General features: G+C 43.4%; 1 protein-coding gene across 7 annotated transcripts in view; it reads right to left on the reverse strand.

The window, feature by feature from the left end:
- LOC100849046 (CD48 antigen) overlaps positions 1-18,554 on the reverse strand; it is a 107,868-nt gene that overhangs the window by 30,706 nt on the left and 58,608 nt on the right. For 2 of the 7 annotated variants that reach the window (XM_059884960.1, XM_003585825.6), the window contains exons 3-6: positions 15,515-15,805; positions 13,464-13,574; positions 12,984-13,129; positions 9,519-10,517 (exon numbers count right to left, since the gene is read on the reverse strand). In XM_059884960.1, the coding sequence (XP_059740943.1) occupies positions 10,407-10,517; positions 12,984-13,129; positions 13,464-13,574; positions 15,515-15,805 (659 nt within the window). In that variant the 3' untranslated portion in view covers positions 9,519-10,406. Of the gene's footprint in view, positions 1-9,518; positions 12,514-12,983; positions 13,130-13,459; positions 13,575-15,514; positions 15,806-18,554 lie in introns of those variants that run through there. The other 5 variants (XR_805308.4, XR_805307.4, XM_005203588.5 and 2 more) reach the window with 5 other exon arrangements.

Consider the following 18,554-nt stretch of genomic DNA (forward strand, 5'->3'; position numbering starts at 1 on the left):
TTCCAAATTTGCTGGGATATTGAGTGCAGCACTTTCACAGCATCATCTTCCATGATTCGAAATAGCTCAACTGGAATTCCATCACCTCCACTAGCTTTGTTCGTAGTGATGCTTTCTAAGGCCCACTTGACTTCACATTCCAGGATGTCTGGCTCTAGGTGAATGATCACACCATTGTGACTATCTGTGTCATGAAGTTCTTTTTTGTATAGTTCTTCTGTGTATTCTTGCCACCTCTTCTTAATATCTTCTGCTTCTGTTAGGTCCATACCATTTCTGCCCTTTATTGAGCCCATCTTTGCATGAAATGTTCCCTTGATATCTCTAATTTTCTTGAAGAGATCTCTAGTCTTTCCCATTCTGTTGTTTTCCTCTATTTCTTTGCACTGATCACTGTGGAAGGCTTTCTTATCTCTTCTTGCTATTCTTTGAAACTCTTCATTCAGATGCTTATATCTTTCCTTTTCTCCTTTGCTTTTTGCTTCTCTTCTTTTCACAGCTATTTGTAAGGCCTCTCCAGACAGCCATTTTGCTTTTTTGCATTTCTTTTCCATGGGGATGGTCTTGATCCCTGTCTCCTGTACAATGTCATGAACCTCAGTCCATAGTTCATCAGGCACTCTATCCATCAGATCTAGTCCCTTAAATCTATTTCTCACTTCCAATGTATAAACTTGCCCTCAAATACAGAACAGCTGTGGACCTTTTGAGCAATTCTGAGACTAGCCACCAGGTGACGACATTGCTGGGCTATGGTTCAGGCCGCCTCCCTTGGGAGGATAGGTGGAGGGATGTCTGTGGAAGTTGCCGGGTGCTGGATGGTTTTCACCGTATTTACTTAGTTCTCCCAACAACTCTGGGAAACAGGTATTATCTCATTTTATAGAGGAGGACTTTGAGGACCTGCCCATGATTATCCAGCCTGTGGTATCAGCAGGAATGGAATCAGTGAGTGTCTGTCTGTAAAAGTCTTGCCTCCCAGCAGGCTGATCTCCCAAATACAAAGTTGTTATGTCCTCTCAGGATACACAGACTGGTGGGCAGGGTGATGAGCCTGGGGTGGGGTGTCTAGTGAAGGAGAAAGCTGGGTGAGGATTGTCTAGGCCTTGGCTTTGGTTACTGCAGGGGAGAGATAGGTTTTAGGGTGGAATAAAGTACAGCAGCCATGAAATTAAAAGACACTGACTCCTTGGAAGGAAAGTTATGACCAACCTAGATAGCATATTCAAAAGCAGAGACATTACTTTGCCAACAAAGGCTCATCTAGTCAAGGCTATGGTTTTTCCAGTGGTCAGGTATGGATGTGAGAGTTGGACTGTGAAGAAAGCTGAGTGTCAAAGAATTGATGCTTTTGAACTGTGGTGTTGGAGAAGACTCTTGAGAGTCCCTTGGACTGCAAGGAGATCCAACCAGTCCATTCTAAAGGAGATCAGCCCTGGGTGTTCTTTGGAAGGACTGATGCTAAAGCTGAAACTCCAATACTTTGGCCACCTCATATGAAGAGTTCTCATTGGAAAAGGCTCTGATGCTAGGAGGGATTGGGGGCAGGAGGAGAAGGGGACGACAGAGGATGAGATGATTGGATGGCATCACCGACTCGATGGACGTGAGTTTGAGTGAACTCCAGGAGTTGGTGATGGACAGGGAGGCCTGGCGTGCTGCAATTCATGGGGTCGCAAAAAGTCAGACATGACTGAGCAACTGAAATGAACTGAACTGAACTATAAGTACAGTGAAGACCACTCCTGTGGACCCCTAGGATGCTGCTGCGTTGCAGACCCATGGACCACCCTGGGGAAGTCATCCTACTGCCTTGGGGGAGGCTGCCTTTTCCTCCTGGTAACAGTTGTCTGTGTTTCTGGGCAACGCTACCTGAATATGTGTCTGCAGATTGAAATGTTAGATTCACCCCAGACAGTGATGTGCTAGAAACACCTGGAGCTGGCTTGTGAAAGCTGGCTTTATGCGTCTTTTCCTGAGTCTGTGCTCCGTGTCAGCATGCTGGTGGTTTGAAATGAGCCATGGAGGGGGTATCCACACCACTGAGACTGACAAATTCTAGAGACCAGAGCTTTCTCCTCCTGAAGAGGCAGCTGTTAAACAGTTCCCAGCACCACTCTCCCCCAGGGAAAGTGGGTGGGAGCAGAGAGATGGACCAAGGGCCTGAGGGAACCCGTGGATTTACAGCTTCCATCTCAATCTCACTCCAGGCCTTCAGTTAGAGAAGAGAATAGATTCTCCTAGAGTGGAGTTGCTGCACAATTGAAATTGCTCTTTTCTTCTCTCTTCCTTATTGTTGCTGAGAGCAAATAATTGAGTATGAAACATGCATAAGCTGTGTCTCCACTGGAAGCAAGATGGTGGACGCGGACTGTGTCTTTGGGCCCAACCCGTGATGGACACTGCCTGGGTCCTAAAGAGGTGGGGCACCCGCAGGGGACTGGGTGGCTGTGGGATGAACTGTGGGGGGACGGAGCATGTGTAATGCCCATCTCAAGACTCAGTGACTGCAGCAGATGGTGACTGGACAGGAAAGGAGGGGCCTGGCGACGTGCTCCTTACAAGTGTGCTCAGTAAATATTTGCTGACTTGAAATCGGTCATGGGTGCAGCTTTGCTGAAAGCTGTCTGCCTTGTTTAACATGTGTGATATCCCAGCATTCTCTCAGGAGGGATGGGACCAGGGTGAGTCAACAGGACACCTGCTGGGGTAGGACGGGGCAGGGTCTCAGGGGGCCACGTGAGGGGGCCCTTGTGGATTGACCCCTAAAATGGGAAGGTTTTTCCCAGTTACCTGCTCCTGCTGGGGCTCTCCCTCCCCTCTGGGTGAGCACATTTTCAGGGTTGTGAGTAGGGATCTGCCTCTTCCCTGTGGGGCAATCGTCCTGAGCCCTTGGTGTGGGTAGAACCTTGTGCTTGGTCCAAATCCTGCTGGGTGGAAGACAGATGCTAAGAACTTGTCCAGCCAGGAACAAGAAGGGAAACCTTGTGATATATGAAGCCCAGAAGAAAGAGGCCCAACTGATGTGGTTCAAGTGAGAGTCACCTACAAACTGAGGTTGGGCTGGAGCCCTCCCAGGAGCTGGGCACAAGACTGGGGTGGGAGCAGTCCCTCTACCGGGGGAATTCTTCAGGTTTAAACGGCAATGTAGTTGTATGTCTGATGGGATGGATGTTCAGATTAAGCAGGAAAGACCCTGTGAAAACTGGACCATGAGACTCTCTAGGAGGACAGTTCACTGCCCCAGGGAGTAGGGCAGGTCCACCAGCCTGCAGCTCACAGACAGCGAGGGTTCCTGGGCCCTGCTGGGAGACCAACCAGCTGAGGCTTCTCAGGCCAGCAGGCTCTGCAGGTCTGGGTTGTGGTGGGAGATTAAGGCCTATTTGTGACTCACTAAATGCTGGGGACGTGGTTGTGGTTGAGATTATCTTGATCTCAGAGATGGTTGAGATGCAGCCATGGGCCTTAGTTACTCTATCTGCGGTGTGTGAGGATGGTGAGAGGCCGCTCTGGGACAGTCCTGGCCTCCCTCCCTCTCATGTGGCTTCTCAAGGTTTGAAACCATCTCGAGTGGGAGATTCACTGCACCAAGAGGAACTTGGATTTGGAAAGACCAGTGGTCTGAAAGAGCAGGACCTGGTCTTAGGCCAGACTCTGCCATGGACTGACTTTCAACACCTTGGGGTTCACCAGTTAACCTCTCTGGAGCCTCTGTTTTCTCATCTGAAAAATGGGAAGGTAATCACAACAGTACTTATCTGCCTCTCAAAGGTGAAAGTGCTTTTGCACTGGAAAGTAACTAGATAGGCGGGAGGCATTGATGGTGGTTTAGCTCCTGGGTGCCCCTGATGGGCTGGACACTGGGGGGAATGTCTGTCGTGTAGATTCAGCAGGAAGAGGTGAAGTGGTGCCCCGTGTATCCAGGAGTCAGATTTATCCCATCCTTCAGTTCAGTTCAGTTCAGTTCAGTCACTCAGTAGTGTTGACTCTTTGCAACCCCATGAATCTCAGCACACCAGGCCTCCCTGTCCATCACCAACTCCCAGAGTTCCCTCAGACTCACATCCATCGAGTCAGTGATGCCATCCAGCCATCTCATCCTCTGTCGTCCCCTTCTCCTCCTGCCCCCAATCCCTCCCAGTATCAGAGTCTTTTCCAATGAGTCAACTCTTCACATCAGGTGGCCAAAGTACTGGAGTTTCAGTTTTAGCATCATTCCTTCCAAAGAACACCCAGGGCTGATCTCCTTGCAGTCCAAGGGACTCTCAAGAGTCTTCTCCAACACCACAGTTCAAAAGCATCAATTCTTCAACACTCAGCTTTCTTCACAGTCCAACTCTCACATCCACTCCCATCCTTAATCCTTTAGAATTCAGCCCAGGGCTGAGCTCCCACCTCATGGTCACAGGCACAGGGTCCTGTCTCAATTACTTAAGCAGAGGACCTCCCATCGCCCACCTTTGGGGGCCCCTCACCCACCAGAGAGGTTTTCAACTTATGTTTGAAATACAGCCTGGCAGTTCTGTGCAGTCAGGTGCCACCTTAGGGTTGGGGGGCAGGGATGTCAGAATGAGAAGGATTTCCTGAGGCCCAATACCCACACAAGCTGCTGAGTTCTCTCCAGACTGCATTCAGGATTTTGAAGTTTTGTTTTTGTTTTAGAAGAGCTTTCCTTTGTTAATGTCTGAGAAAGAAATGCCTGGTGTCATGGTCATTGGATGGTCACGCCTGGGCTGGGGGAGGGTTCAAGTGTTGACTGTTTCATGCCCAGACCTCCCAGTAGGTTGGTTCCCTGTTTCAGCCCCATTCTCACCCCACTCTCCTTCCTACCTGGCCCTCTGAGCTTGAGTCCTTGTGGTTTCTCTGGACAGATGACCCATCCTTTGCTGTGTCCCTGCCTGCATGTTATAGGTCAGTAGTTCTCAAATTTGGCTGCACACTGGGTTTATCTGAGTCATTAAAAAACGTGTGCCCACCCCCTGGGCACAACCCCAGAGATTCTGATGTAATTGGCCCCAGGTCTGATTCTGCCTTACTAGGCAACCATTCTCCTTGTCTCTGAAATTCCAGGCATCTCTGGTCTGCTGAATGGTTGCCTCCCTGTTTCTCTTTGATGTGACTGATACACTTAAGCACAATACTTTTACTATAGTTTTATAGTTCCAGGGAAGAAGAGAACACACATGCATTTATCTGGTTCATGAACATCTTTTTTTTTTTTTAATTTTAGTTTATTTTTTAACTTTACAATATTGTATTGGTTTTGCCATATATCAAAATGAATCCGCCACAGGTATACATGTGTTCCTCATCCTGAACCCTCCTCCCTCCTCCCTCCCCATACTATCCCTCTGGGTTATCCCAGTGCACCAGCCCCAAGCATCCAGTATCATGCATCGAACCTGGACTGGTGACTCGTTTCATATATGATATTATACATATTTCAATGCCATTCTCCCAAATCTTCCCACCCTCTCCCTCTCCCACAGAGTCCAAATAAGAAGTCCAAAACCTAATTTCAGTCTACATGTCCAACGCCCATATTCAACCACAACTTTACACTCTGTAATTTGGCAAATACAAACTCCAAAACTCTTTCCTTTCACCCATCTTCACACAGCTCTTTCCCTACATCTGTGGCATCACTGTTGCTGCTCCCTTGGTAACTCCTAAGCCCAGAGAAGAGCTATGGCTCAGCCTCTGCATCTCCCGACCTTCCTTCTGCTCTGAAATGGCTCCAACAGTTTCAAGCTCCTCACTGTCACACAGCCATAGTCAGAGGCAAACACCAGTGGGCAACTTGGAGTAGGAATTTCTCCTCTCCCGCCTTCTTCTAGTCAGGATGGAAGTCATTTTCAGAAGCTCCCAGAAAACTTTTCTTACCTATCATTGGCCAGAATAGGGTCACCTACCCACCATGAGGCTTCCCTGGTAGCTCAGGCAGTAAAGAATTCGCCTGCAATGTAGGAGACCTGGGTTCGATCCCTGGGTCGGAAAGATCCCCTGGAGAAGGGAAAAGCTACCCACTCCAGTAGCCTTGAACTGTATAGTCCATGGGGTTGCAAAGAGTCAGACATGACTGAGTGACTTTCACTTTCACCTGCCACGAGAACATGGGGATTTCCCCACCTACACTCCACATACCAGATATCTCATCTTGCAGTAGGATCAGTCAGGGCTCTGTTAGTAAGAAAAGGGAAGGCTCTGGGGGAGAAAGTGGAAGTATTTTATTTCTCCATTCCTTCTGTGTCTTCCTTGGGGAATGAGTTATCTACATGTTTGATTCCCATGGTCAGTCCATTTTGCTCTAATTGCTCCCCTCTTGTTTTCTACATTATTTTCTCATTCTGTGTTTCACATCGCTGATGGGATTTTCTGTCATGTTGATGCTATTCTTTGTATTTTTGAATTCTTCAAAAGAATTTTCTCCTCAATTATTTTCTTAGCTGCCTCACCCCAACTCCCTTCATATTCTATGAGTTCATCTTTTACCTGTGGTTTCATCAATCTGTTTTGCAACCTGTTGTTTCTTTCCTTTATTTTGGAGGACCAAATATTTGTGTAGGTCTCTTGTTAGTTTTTGTTTTGTTTTGTTTTCTGCTTTTTCATCTTTGATTGGAGTCTTTCTGTTTGTTCTGCTGTTTGATTCGGCAAACCTGTGCGTTTGCATTCCTTTGACCCTGCCTTCTGTCAGGACCCTGAAGTCTGAGCACATGAGTTAGAGACCTACATGTAACGGCTTGTGTTCTTTGTGTGGTCTCACAGCTGCCTGGTGAGGGTGGGAGGAGAGCATGGGCTCTGGGCAATGGAAGTTGGAGAACCCTGCCTGCTCCACTTGCTCCAGTTCTATGAAAACCACAGAGAAACAGTCTCCTCTGGGTGGGTCTTCCTGTTTCACTAGGAGTGCCTGTGTGGTTCTGCTCCCTTTCCCCTCCTCCCTGTCAGCCTGGGCCAGCTGTGATGTGGCCTCCTTGTGGGTCATAGGCTTTCCGTCCCCTCACCCCACTGCCCCGTGTCTGCTGCCTTTACCATCTGGGTCTCTTGCTCCTGGAATGGTGTTTCTCAAACTAGTGCATTTTATAGTCTCGGGCTGCTGCAAGTGCCCTGTTAGAATGTTTATATTTCTTGCTTTCATTTCAACAATAATCTGAGAGTTTAATAATCTGATAATTAGTATGTATATATTTGGATCTTGCAGGTGCCCACCTTATAACAAAGGCATTTTCACGGCTGCATTTTCTTTTGTGTTAAAGAATCTTTATGGGGGGACCAGATAATGGCACAGACCACCTGGTGGATGGTTCACATGGAGGAGACAGGTGGGAGGACCGGTCCTGAGGTGGGGCAGAGTGACCGTAATATCCTTACTATTGATGCTGGCACCACTCCGAGTGCTGTGTGTCTGGTAACTCAGTGACTGCCAACAGCTCTATGAAGGAAGGCCTGACAACACCCCTCTCACAGCTCAGGACATGAGGGCACTGGGAGGTCAAAGCCTTGCTCAAGCATATGCATGCAGCTGGTAAGTGGTGTGAGGATATGATGCAGGTACCTGGGCCCCAAAGCTTAATTTCTTATCCATTAAGCTGTAAGGCTCATGTACATTTGCCCAAAGGTTAATTCAGCTAAAACCAGTTTGCTGAAAGATAGTTTATAGAAAAATCCATTTTCTAAGTGGGCAAATCACAGGATGAACAAGTTGATGAATTTGATACATTTATAAAATATTTGTTTCTATTAATTGTTAATAAAAATTTGTTATTTGAATCAGATGGATTACCAGAGCCCGTGAGAATTTTGGGGATAAAAGACCCCAGGGATCTGGCTTCAGCCTCCCTGGCCTCAGCCTGCCAGTCCCTCTGCCTGTCAGTCTCATCTCTCTGCCCTCCAGTCTCTCCTCTCAGGCTGTCTTGTGAACTGACTTCTCTCTGTGTCTCCAGCACGGAGCTGGGTAGAGAGACATGGAACATTGCTTTAAGTGCTCCTAGGAAGAAATAATGAAAACCTGCCAGCTAAAATAACAGAAATCTTCAAAAACTGTTAAACCATTTTTTATCCAATATAAATTGCTTTAAGTTTTACACCTAGCTAAAAAAATAAGTTTCTGGTAAATGAATATATTTGATCACTTTGATGACTTGTTGATGACTTGATCATTCACTAAATTGGCATTTGACAAATTGGCTCCCTTCTTCCCCTCAGCACCTCTCCAACAGGCACATCAAATTCAAAAGTTCCTGCTAGGTAGCTGTCAGGGACATGTCTGACTTGTGAGAAGAGTTATGGGGTTCATCTTTGTGGTACAAATTCATAAAAGTTCATTAGCAGTAATGTTGTAAATACCCATTATGGGTGCAAATACCCAATAAAGAACATTCTTATCCTGTAATTCCAGTGGCAAGTAAATACATATATGTTGAATGAAGACTTCAATAATGCCATGCTAATATTTTTTTTTTTTTCAGGTAAATAAACCAATTTTGCAGGTCTATCATTTGTTACCAGGCAGAGTTTTGGTTAAGATGAGGTTCTGGTAAACAAAGACTTTAATCAAGTGTTGGTATAATAAATGTATGTGAATTAGCATTTTTTGTATTAAAGTTAAAAAAATATTAAATATAGAACCTGATGTGAGCCTGCAGTTTTTTTTTCCCTCTTAATACCAAACCAATGGTTTAATTTCAGCAAAACCAAAACACCCATCATGTTACATTAAAGTTGCATGTTTCAGTCTGAATATGTTTGAATAATCATTGCCCCACTGTTTTGCTGCTTGGTTCTAATTTATTTTATATACATTGTTTTGGTTTATAATATGAAAAATATAAGCACAAGACATTGATATAGAGTTTCATATTTATACATCTTCATGTAACATAATAAAAATTAAATTAACACTGAGTAATGAGAACCATTTTCTTAAAAAAAATCTTTTTTTAACTATAAAGCAAATTTTAAGTTATTACACAAAATGAGGATAAAGGGGTCTCTAATAAGCATGACACAAATACCAAACTGACCAAGTAAAGCACTAAAGAAAGTACAAGAGAAGTTCTTTTATAAATAAGGATGCAAAAATCCTAAAGATATTGTCAAACACCATCACATTAAAAAATAATATACATTAACTGAGATTTATCTAATATTGAAATAGTTCAATCCTAAGACATATATTAATTTATTATTAAGTATTAAAAAAGAAAACCATATGCTATCTTCACAGGTGATAAGTGGGAAACAATACAATTTAATACTTTATTCTTGGTAAAATTCTAATATGTGAGATAAAATAAAACTAAATACATACTTCCTTAACATGATACAGCAGATATGCCTTACCCAAAACACAACATCATGCTTAATGGAGAAACACTAGAAGCATTTATATTAGAGTTAGGAACAATATAATGATATGCTTTATCATCATGATTATTTAACATGATTTTGGAAATATTAGCCAATTCAATTAGATAAGAAAAGGGAATGAAGCATAAACATTGGAAAGAAGGAAGCAAAAGTTATAATCACTTGTTAACATTTTTATTTATTCCTAAATTCAAAGGGATCAAATGAAAAACTGTTACAAACAGTAGAGACGTTGAGTAACATGGCTTAATATATGGTTCATATGTGTTATCTTAATAAAATTAGAATACACAGGGGGAACAAGATCCTATTTTTAATAACAACAAAATGATGAAGAATTATTATTTCAATAAGATATGCCTTCTGACTTTTGTGCAAGCATGTATAATTTAATGAAAATATAAGAATATGTGAATTGAACTTTGAGAACCTAGATAGTACATTTCCTGTATCTATAATTAATTCTAGTATATAACAGAGCTCAAAAAAAAACAAAACAAAAACAGTTTACTTTTCTTTCCACCACTCCCCTCTACAACACAGCTGACCTTGAATCTTGTATCTACAGGCCTCTTTTTTATAATAGTCAAGGGGCATTCTTTTCACTATTCATAGTGGTGAGCTGACTGTGAAACCCTGAAGGTCCTCCCCACACGGCCCATCCTTTTCAGGGGCCCCAAGTTCCTCCCTATTCAGATAAATCATCTCTTTCCCCCCACTATCCCTGTGCAGGTCTTGCCTGACCATGAGTATACCCTAATAGGATTAATAGGTTCACAGGTCCAAAGTGTGGCTGAAGGCTGAAGGCTTTGCTTCTCATATTTGGTTATTTAACTGGCAGAGCCACCACCTACCATCTATGATGTGAGAAAATTTTTGTGGGAATTTGGGGGAGCAGCTCAGTGAGATTGGTCAGGAAGACCTAGGCTCTAGTCCTAGATCCACCTTAAGGAGGGATCTTTGGGGGCCCAAGGGTAAAGGGGTAAAGGGATGGGGCAGACCTTGCCAAGGTCCCCCTCATGCTCTGGTTTTATCATGGTCTAAGCATCACCCTGGGGTTCTGGACTTGTCCGGATCTTCTCGTAGACAGTATGGATGGCCAAAGTACACTCAGGGTTATCTGTGTGGCAGTTGCCCTTTTCCAAGTCTTTCTACAATTCAAGCAGAGTTTAGGAGTGGTCTTGATCAATTTCTAAGCATCAAGTGAAGGATAAGTCAAGCTACATCTCTTTATGAGCTTCTTGTCTTCAACAGGTAGTTCTGGCTCTCAAGCCTGATAACTCCCCCAAATACAGCTTCAGCACAGACTCTCTCTTGAACATTGTAGGATCTTTGCATTTGCTCTATCTTCTACCCAAGATACTACCTCTCTCCCCACTCCAAGACCTCCATTTTGCTCACCCCCTCATTTCCTTCATGGTCTCTCTTCTTGGTGAGTTTTCCCCTGACAGCCTTAGTTAAAAATCACACACTACCTACCCCATCTCTCTTTTCTGCTTTATTTTCTCCTAACACTTATTATCACCCAGAACTTGATGGCTTGCTTATTGACTTGTCACTCTCCATCCCCTCACCCTAGAATATTCTATGAGACCAAGGACTTTTCTTGCTTTGTAGACTTTCATAGCTCAGATTAAAAACAATTCAGGGAACACAGTAGGTGCTCAACAGATATTTGATGAACTTTAATTTGTAAATCACTTTGCTCTCAAAGTTGCTGTGGAAAGCTTAAAAGTGTCAAGTAAATGTAAGCTATTATTACTATAATCCTCATTTTATAAAAGAATAAACTGAGGCAGAAGGAGGGAAGTGATTTTCTAGAGTTGATCAAGAAGTCTGTGTCACAAACTCATTTTATGAAACAAAAACAGACTCACAAACATAGAAAATGAATGTATGGTTACTAAGGGGGAAGAGGGGGTGAGGAGAGATAAATTAGGAGTTTGGGATTAGTAGACACAAAATACTATATATAGAATGGGATAAATAAGAAGGTTCTACTGTACAGTATAGGGAACTATGTTCAATACCCTGTAACAAACCATAATGGAAGAGAATATGGAAAAGTATATGTCTATCTATCTAAAACTGAATAACTTTGCTGTACACCAGAAACTAACCCAACATTGTAAGTCAACTATACTTCATTAAAAAAGAAAAAGAAATCTGTGTCAGAGCCTCATATCCATTTCTCCAGACTCTTCTTTATGCCACCCTCATCGTTTTTGCACTTAGCTTCCTGTCTCCTTGAAGGGAGTTTATTTTCTCCACCAGACTGGGAGCTTCCCAAGGGCAGAAACTGAGGTGTCAGGGGCTTCAGCATGGGGCTGCATGTCTGGGTCAGATGTTGCCTCATCTGTTTCTCTATCCCAAAGTCACTCATTGTTCCCCTCCTGTGCTTCTCTGCAGGGGTATTAGGGTTTGGGTCACAATGAATAATTTCCTAAGTTCCCCGAGGCCCAGGTTAGGTAAGGATGTAACCCAGAGGGACTGACACGGGAAGTCACAATGTGGAAGGCATTGAGGCAGTTGGGGACAGTGTGTGGAAGACTAGGCTGTGAACGAAGACACCCCTATTCTGCCTCGTTTGCATGGTTCTCTGATAAGTCCAAGTATTCCCTTTATGTCTCACTTTCCCCTACTATAACCTGCTGGGACTGGACCAGATCCTGATGCTTTGTGACTCAATCATCTAGCATTGTCCCCTCTTTGGGGAAGTCAAAGGATGAGAGAGGAGAGAACCTGGGCATCCCTGCTTCTCTTCTGCTCACCCTTTTAGTCCAGTGGTTCTCAATGGGGGGCCAGGATCACTTGGGATCAGTATCACTTGGGAATTTGTTAGAAATACAAGTTCTCAGGGCTGCCTTAGACCTACTGAATCAAAAACTCCTGGAGTGGGCCCAGAAAACTTCATTTTTAACCAAGCCCTTCAGGTGTTCCTGATGCAAGCTCTATTTGAGAATCATTGCTCTGGGAAGTCCCTTAGATGTCCTCTTTTCCTCCTGTAATTGCTGTGTTCAGTTCTTCCCCGCTGGTGAAATCATTCCATCTGTGACTGTAGCACCAATTTCCAACCAAGGGTCAGTAGCCAACATGAGATGCCCTCCTAGGAACACCTCACCAATGGGAGGGCATCAAAACATGTACCTAAAGATGTGGTATTATTGGTAGGATCCCAGGTAGGTAGGACAGAGAAAGACTTGAGGAAGAAGAGGAAATGAGCTTTTCCTGGCCCTCCTCAGCTCCTTAGGTCTGCTCTCAACCCTGGACCTGCTAGTGTGCCCTCCTTTTACTCCCTTGGGTCTTATATAGGTGATGGGGTCTATGAGACACCTGGTCATTTACACTTTTCTGCTCTGCCAACCCTCCTCCTTGGGTATTGGAGAGGATGTGATGAGGCTATGGACATACAAGTGGAGTATGCTCCCCATCAGTGGTTTCCTAACTTGGCACCTCAGCTCCCAGCATGCTGTGGGTAGCCAAGCACAGCAATCATATTGCCCAAAGCAAGGGTTGGACCCAGAATGTGATAGGGAATAGAATACTCTGGATTTCCCCAGACTTACTGCCTCTGAGAACATAGCAGATCTGGTATGATTTGATTCCCTTGAACCCACCTTAAGGTGTCTCTGGAAGCTGATCTCTTCATAGGGAGAGTCTAGGCTGTTGGTCACATCAGTCTGAAGGTTAGTAGATTCCTCTGTGGGAAGGACCTGGGGAGTAGCTTTCAAGCCTGAAGCCTCTGGCAGGAGAGTGGACCCACCTATGTACAGCAGACGCTCAATGAGAATGAATGGAATTGGAGGTGACCCCTTGTAAGCCCTTGAGTGAGAGCAGTCATTGCTCTCTGGGTCATGGATCAGGTCCCAGACTCCTGTCTTGTCCCTGCCCTCCTCTGTTCTTCCTTTCTGGACATGCACGTGGCTTCTGCCCCCAGCATTGCTCTACCCTAGGCTTCTATCAAGATGATTCATGGACGAGGTCAATGAGCCTCTACCTGCCCACTGCCCTGCCCTCCTCCCTGGGGTCTTGATCCATGCCCTTCCTCCAGATCCCCCTCACCCCAGCCCTCCCCTCAGGGTCTACCCAGCACCTGCCTCTCCTGGTCTGCATCTTCTTTCTCATCCAGATCCACACTCCAGCTCCTAGGCTCACCATCAGGACCATGAGAAGGATGCCAAGCCAAAGCCATTTGCTCTGAAGAGAACCTGGAGTCAAAGGCTGGTGTCAAATCTGCTCAGTCAGGCCTGTTGGGTAGGCAATGGGGAGCAGGTGGGCCCCCCTGCCCCTGGCTCAGAGCCTGTATCTTGAGTGTACATCCTTGATGTAGCTCTGACAAGTTTCTTCCTTTCCAGTCTCTCTACACACTAACCACTATTACTATAATGTTTCATCACCAGACTTTCTGTCCAATCTCTGAACAGGACCCTCAGAGGCTTCCATTAGTTGTGTGTGACATTGTTCATCCCCTTCACCTGCCTCTTTTCTCAGACTCCCACAAGAAAAATACATTCTAAGAGGAGGAAGGGATAAAGGACACTGGGATAGACCTTAGGCTTGTTCTTTTCTCTGTTTGGGATGTCTTTTCTATAACCCCACAAGAAAACTCCTATTCATCCTTCAAGGCCCATCTCAAGTGTTCCCATATCTGTGATGCCTTTCCCAACTCAGGCAGCAGTTGCTCAACTTTTTCTTCCTCCCTTCCTCCCTCTTTCCATTTCTCCCTCCCTCTTTCTTTTCCTTCTTTCCTCCCTCCTTCCCTCCCTTCCTCTCTTCCTTCCTTTCTTTCATACCAAAATCATATACTTTGTATTTTCTCCAACTTTATTGTTTAACATCTGGTTTTTTAAAATTAATTTATTTTTTAATTGAAGGATGCTTGCTTTACAGAATTTTTCTGTTTTCTGTTTTTATATTTAGAAATTTATTCTTCCCCTCCTTTGAACTATCTTTTGATAATTACTGACATGTTCTGTGTCACACACATAACTGATATCTGATATTTGATATTACTGATATATGATACTGTGCTGATATCTTCTTGCAGATCACTTCTTTTCATTCTCACAAGAGCCTTGTGAAGTACATACAATTATTATCCACATTATGGAAAAGCTATAAAAATTAAGTAACCTGTTCAAGTCTCACAGCCAGTGTGTGGTGAAGCCCCCACTACACTGTAAGTTCCTTGAGGACAGGGATTTATCTTATTTTTCACTGAGCCTTTCCCCCCATCATCAGCACCCAGTAGGCACTCAGTTGTGAGGGTTGAAATCTGAGTGAGTGAGGAAACGAGATGAAAGAGACCATTCAGACAAGAGCCCCACATGAGCAAGTAGGGGTCAGGAGGGCATTGGTGGGATAAGGCAACTGAACTAGTAATTATACCTCCTTTTTAACATCAGTTGTTCCTGCTTTATATTCCTAGGGAAAGTAGGGGACTTCTTTCCCTAGGCATTTTACAATGCCACAGTCTGAGGCTCTTTTGTAAGGGTTCACACCCCATAACCCACCCCACTTAGTCCCTTTATGTAACCAAGGTGTTGCTCTAGGCTGATGGGGAAAGTATAGTAATGGGTTGTAGTGACCACAGGTTCTCACACTGCTCAGAGGAGGGTTGAACTGTGGTTTATGTACTCAGAGGTGGTAACCATCCTTTGAAAGGACAAGTCTGGAATGCAGCAAAAATTGGGCATCTATCAGCCTGAATGTGCTATGCGAGTCCCACCCACCCAGGGTAAGGGCCAGAGTCTGCGTGACAGGAGTATTCCATGGTTGGGGGCAGGGTGCCCTGAGTTCCTTAGTGTTTACTCCTCAGATCTTTCTCCTCCTCTGCTCGGATCTGATGTCTAATTCAGCCTCCCAGCCTCATTGATATTGGGAAAGGGAGTGCACACATGCCAGTCTCACATTTATGTTCTGGGTGAAGCATTATTCTCTGTAATTGGTCCAGTTTCTGGATTTGTAGGTTTCAAGACTGTAATGAGGCTGTGGCCATTCACTGAGGTGGGGATGTTTTGGTTGCATTCACATACACTGCCTTAAAATGTTCCTCAGTTCTCCCCATTTTCTTTGAGATTTACCAGCCTTGCCCTCCCCTAGTCTCTGCTGGCTCATTTTCATCACCTTCCTAGCTGATCACACTCACCCCTCCAGGGACAGATGTCCTCCAGGTGTAAAGTTGCATTCTTCTCTTCTGCAGGGTTGCTAACCACGCAGGTGAGGTGACTGTTGATGTGGCTGATAGGCAGGCTCAGGCTTAGGTTCCTGGAGTTGGGGAGTATCCCTCTCTGCTCCAGGTGCCTGGGGAGGCCCTGGCTTAGCCAGGTCACTGTCAGGTTCCCTGCGTTTCCTGGGATCTCACATTCTAGACTGATGTTGCACCAGCCTGATGTGTTAGATGATGAAAGAATCTGGATCTGGGGGTGGGGGATGGGATCTGGGGTGAGAGGGGACAAGAGAGAAGCTGAGCTTCAGGACTGGAGGCCAATCTAAACGCATCACCTTTCTCAGCACGTGATACATCTGCATGAGATTTCTAACTGTAGGCCTGGGGAAGGAACCTACTCTCCCTAGCCTAGGAAGTTCTGATTCCCAGCCCACTGACAGCTTAACCTTCCATGTTCAGTTATGTCTAGACAGCTAAATTATCATGGATGCCTGGAGTGCTGCAGTACATGGAGTCACAAAGAGTTGGATATGACTTAGTGACTGAACAACAGCAATAATCTGATAATTATATAATTATAAGTAAATACATGATATGTCAATATATGGTAACCATATATATTATTGTATATACAATAAATAAAACATGAGAAACACTTAAAATACACTGTAAAGACATGTTTACAGTCTTGTTTTGTTTAGAGAATTAAAAAATATTGATTATCTTCAAATGTTAAAGTAAAAATGTAAGTTTAGTAACCAGTGAAATAAAAGTACAATTTTGTATAATTTCCAAACCGCTAGAGAAGTTTGGATAAAATAAAACTGTATTAATAAAACAAAAGGCAAGAAAAAACTGATAAGAAACATTAAATAAGATGTCTGGAGTAGGTCCATACATGTAAAAAATTAAAATACATCTGAATGCATTATATCCCCCTATTAAAAAACAAAGACCCAAATTAGGTAAAACCAGCTGTGTGTCATTTATATTAATGATACAGAAAGATCAAAAAGACAGATGAAAAATAATAAATGAGGAAAATGTCAACCAAATGATTGTCAATGTGGCAACAGTCACTATAGACTGCTTTCATCTGAGATGAAAAACATTAAGCAGGCCAGAGATATTTTAGATTATTATGTACCTAGCAACATGATTTGGAAATGTATAAATCAAATCCACTAATACTACAATAGATGGTTTTACTATGGCAGATATAAATGGATTAGAGGACAGGATGTAACATAGGTAAACACAGATGTTAATGGCCAGGTGGCCAATCTGGTAGGTAACTCACTCTATGCTCAGTCCCTCTTTCCTCACTGTCCTTGACTTTGTCTATTGAAGAATCTAGAAAGCAAAATTCTCCATTTCAGTCTTTCTTATATTTGCACTTGTTCTGAGCAGTGAAGTAGGGGCAATTTGCTGCATGAGAGGAAAAGTCTTCACTCCTGAAAAGAGAAAGCTTCAACACAAGAAAGATTATTCCCCCTGTCTTTCTTTTTTTGCTATTTTTTTTTCTAGAATGATATCTAGAGAAACAGTCATCCTGTTTCAAAGCAACAAGCACGAGAACAAAACCCATGTGCCAATGATGGCAGAACAGAAAAATAGAGTGAGCCTCCATCTCAGGGGTCAATGATGAACAGACACATGGATGCCAGAGAAAGTTACCTCTTGACTTCTGGTTACATGAGAAAAGTAAACCCCCATTTTCTCAAGCCTTTAAAAATCAAGCTTAATGCTAATTGAAGTCAAATATATAACTAACTTACATGCATAGATAACAATAAAAAGATTTGATCAGCAAAATCAAAGCCATTTAAAAAAGAGATTAATCAAAAGAATAAATATTGCTAACCAAACACTTAAAGTTATAAGTAAATGTCACATAGAATGAGAATTGGACATAACTACAGATAAGAGAAGGGCTTCCCTGGTGGCTCAAATGGTAAAGAATCTGCCTGCAATGCAGGAAATGCAGGTTTGATCCCTGGATCAGGAAGATCCCCTGGAGATGGGAATGGCTACCCACTGCAGTATTCTTGCCTGGAGAATTCCATTGACAGAGGAGACTGGTGGGCTACAGTCCATGAGTCGCAAAGAATCAGACACAACTGACCGACTAACACTACTACCACTAGAGATAAGAGAAGATGAAAAATTATAAGGAAACACTGTGTACAACTAAATATCAATAGATTTTAAGATATAAGTGAAATAATGCTTTTCTAAGAAAGTGTTAATGATCAAAATCTTATTAAGAAGCAGCAGCAAACCTGAATACACCCATTGTCTTAGAAACATGACCAAAGATCTGTCCTTATAAAGGTCATGAAGAGTATTTGATTTCAGGAGTGAGTGTGACCAAATGACCAAAGAAAGAAAACTCTTGCATTATATACTTTGTCTCAGAGCTTGAAATGGCAAAATGACCTCCGGGTCATTCTGAAAGTACAGTTTAACACTCACATCAGACAAGAATACCAAAACCCAAACAAGACAAAACACACAAATCCACGGATTAATGTCAGTTTCAAACAGAGAATTTAAAATTCCTAAATTAAATATTAGCAAATATAATCACACAATACACTATGATCAAGTTGGATTTATTATAGGAATGCAAAGACAGTATAATTAGGAAATTTACTAATGCAGTTTATGCCATTAACAGATGAAAAGAAAACACAACACCTAACATTTACTGAGCAGGTATGTATTTCTAGACTTAGTTCCAAAGGCTTCACATGAGCTCATCTAACCTCATAATAACCCTATAAAGTTACATAGATTAGCTGTGTCAGTGGAGTCATCTAGGGCAGGGGTAAGCAAAGGGTAAAAGACTGGACAGTAAATATTTTAGGTTTCATAGGCTGTATGGTCTCTTGCAAAAAAGCAAAATGGCTGTCTGGGGAGGCCTTACAAATAGCTGTGAAAAGAAGAGAAGTGAAAAGCAAAGGAGAAAAGGAAAGATATAAACATCTGAATGCAGAGTTCCAAAGAATAGCAAGAA

The sequence above is a fragment of the Bos taurus genome, chromosome 3, assembly GCF_002263795.3.
Source record: "Bos taurus isolate L1 Dominette 01449 registration number 42190680 breed Hereford chromosome 3, ARS-UCD2.0, whole genome shotgun sequence".
NCBI lineage: Eukaryota > Metazoa > Chordata > Mammalia > Artiodactyla > Bovidae > Bos > Bos taurus.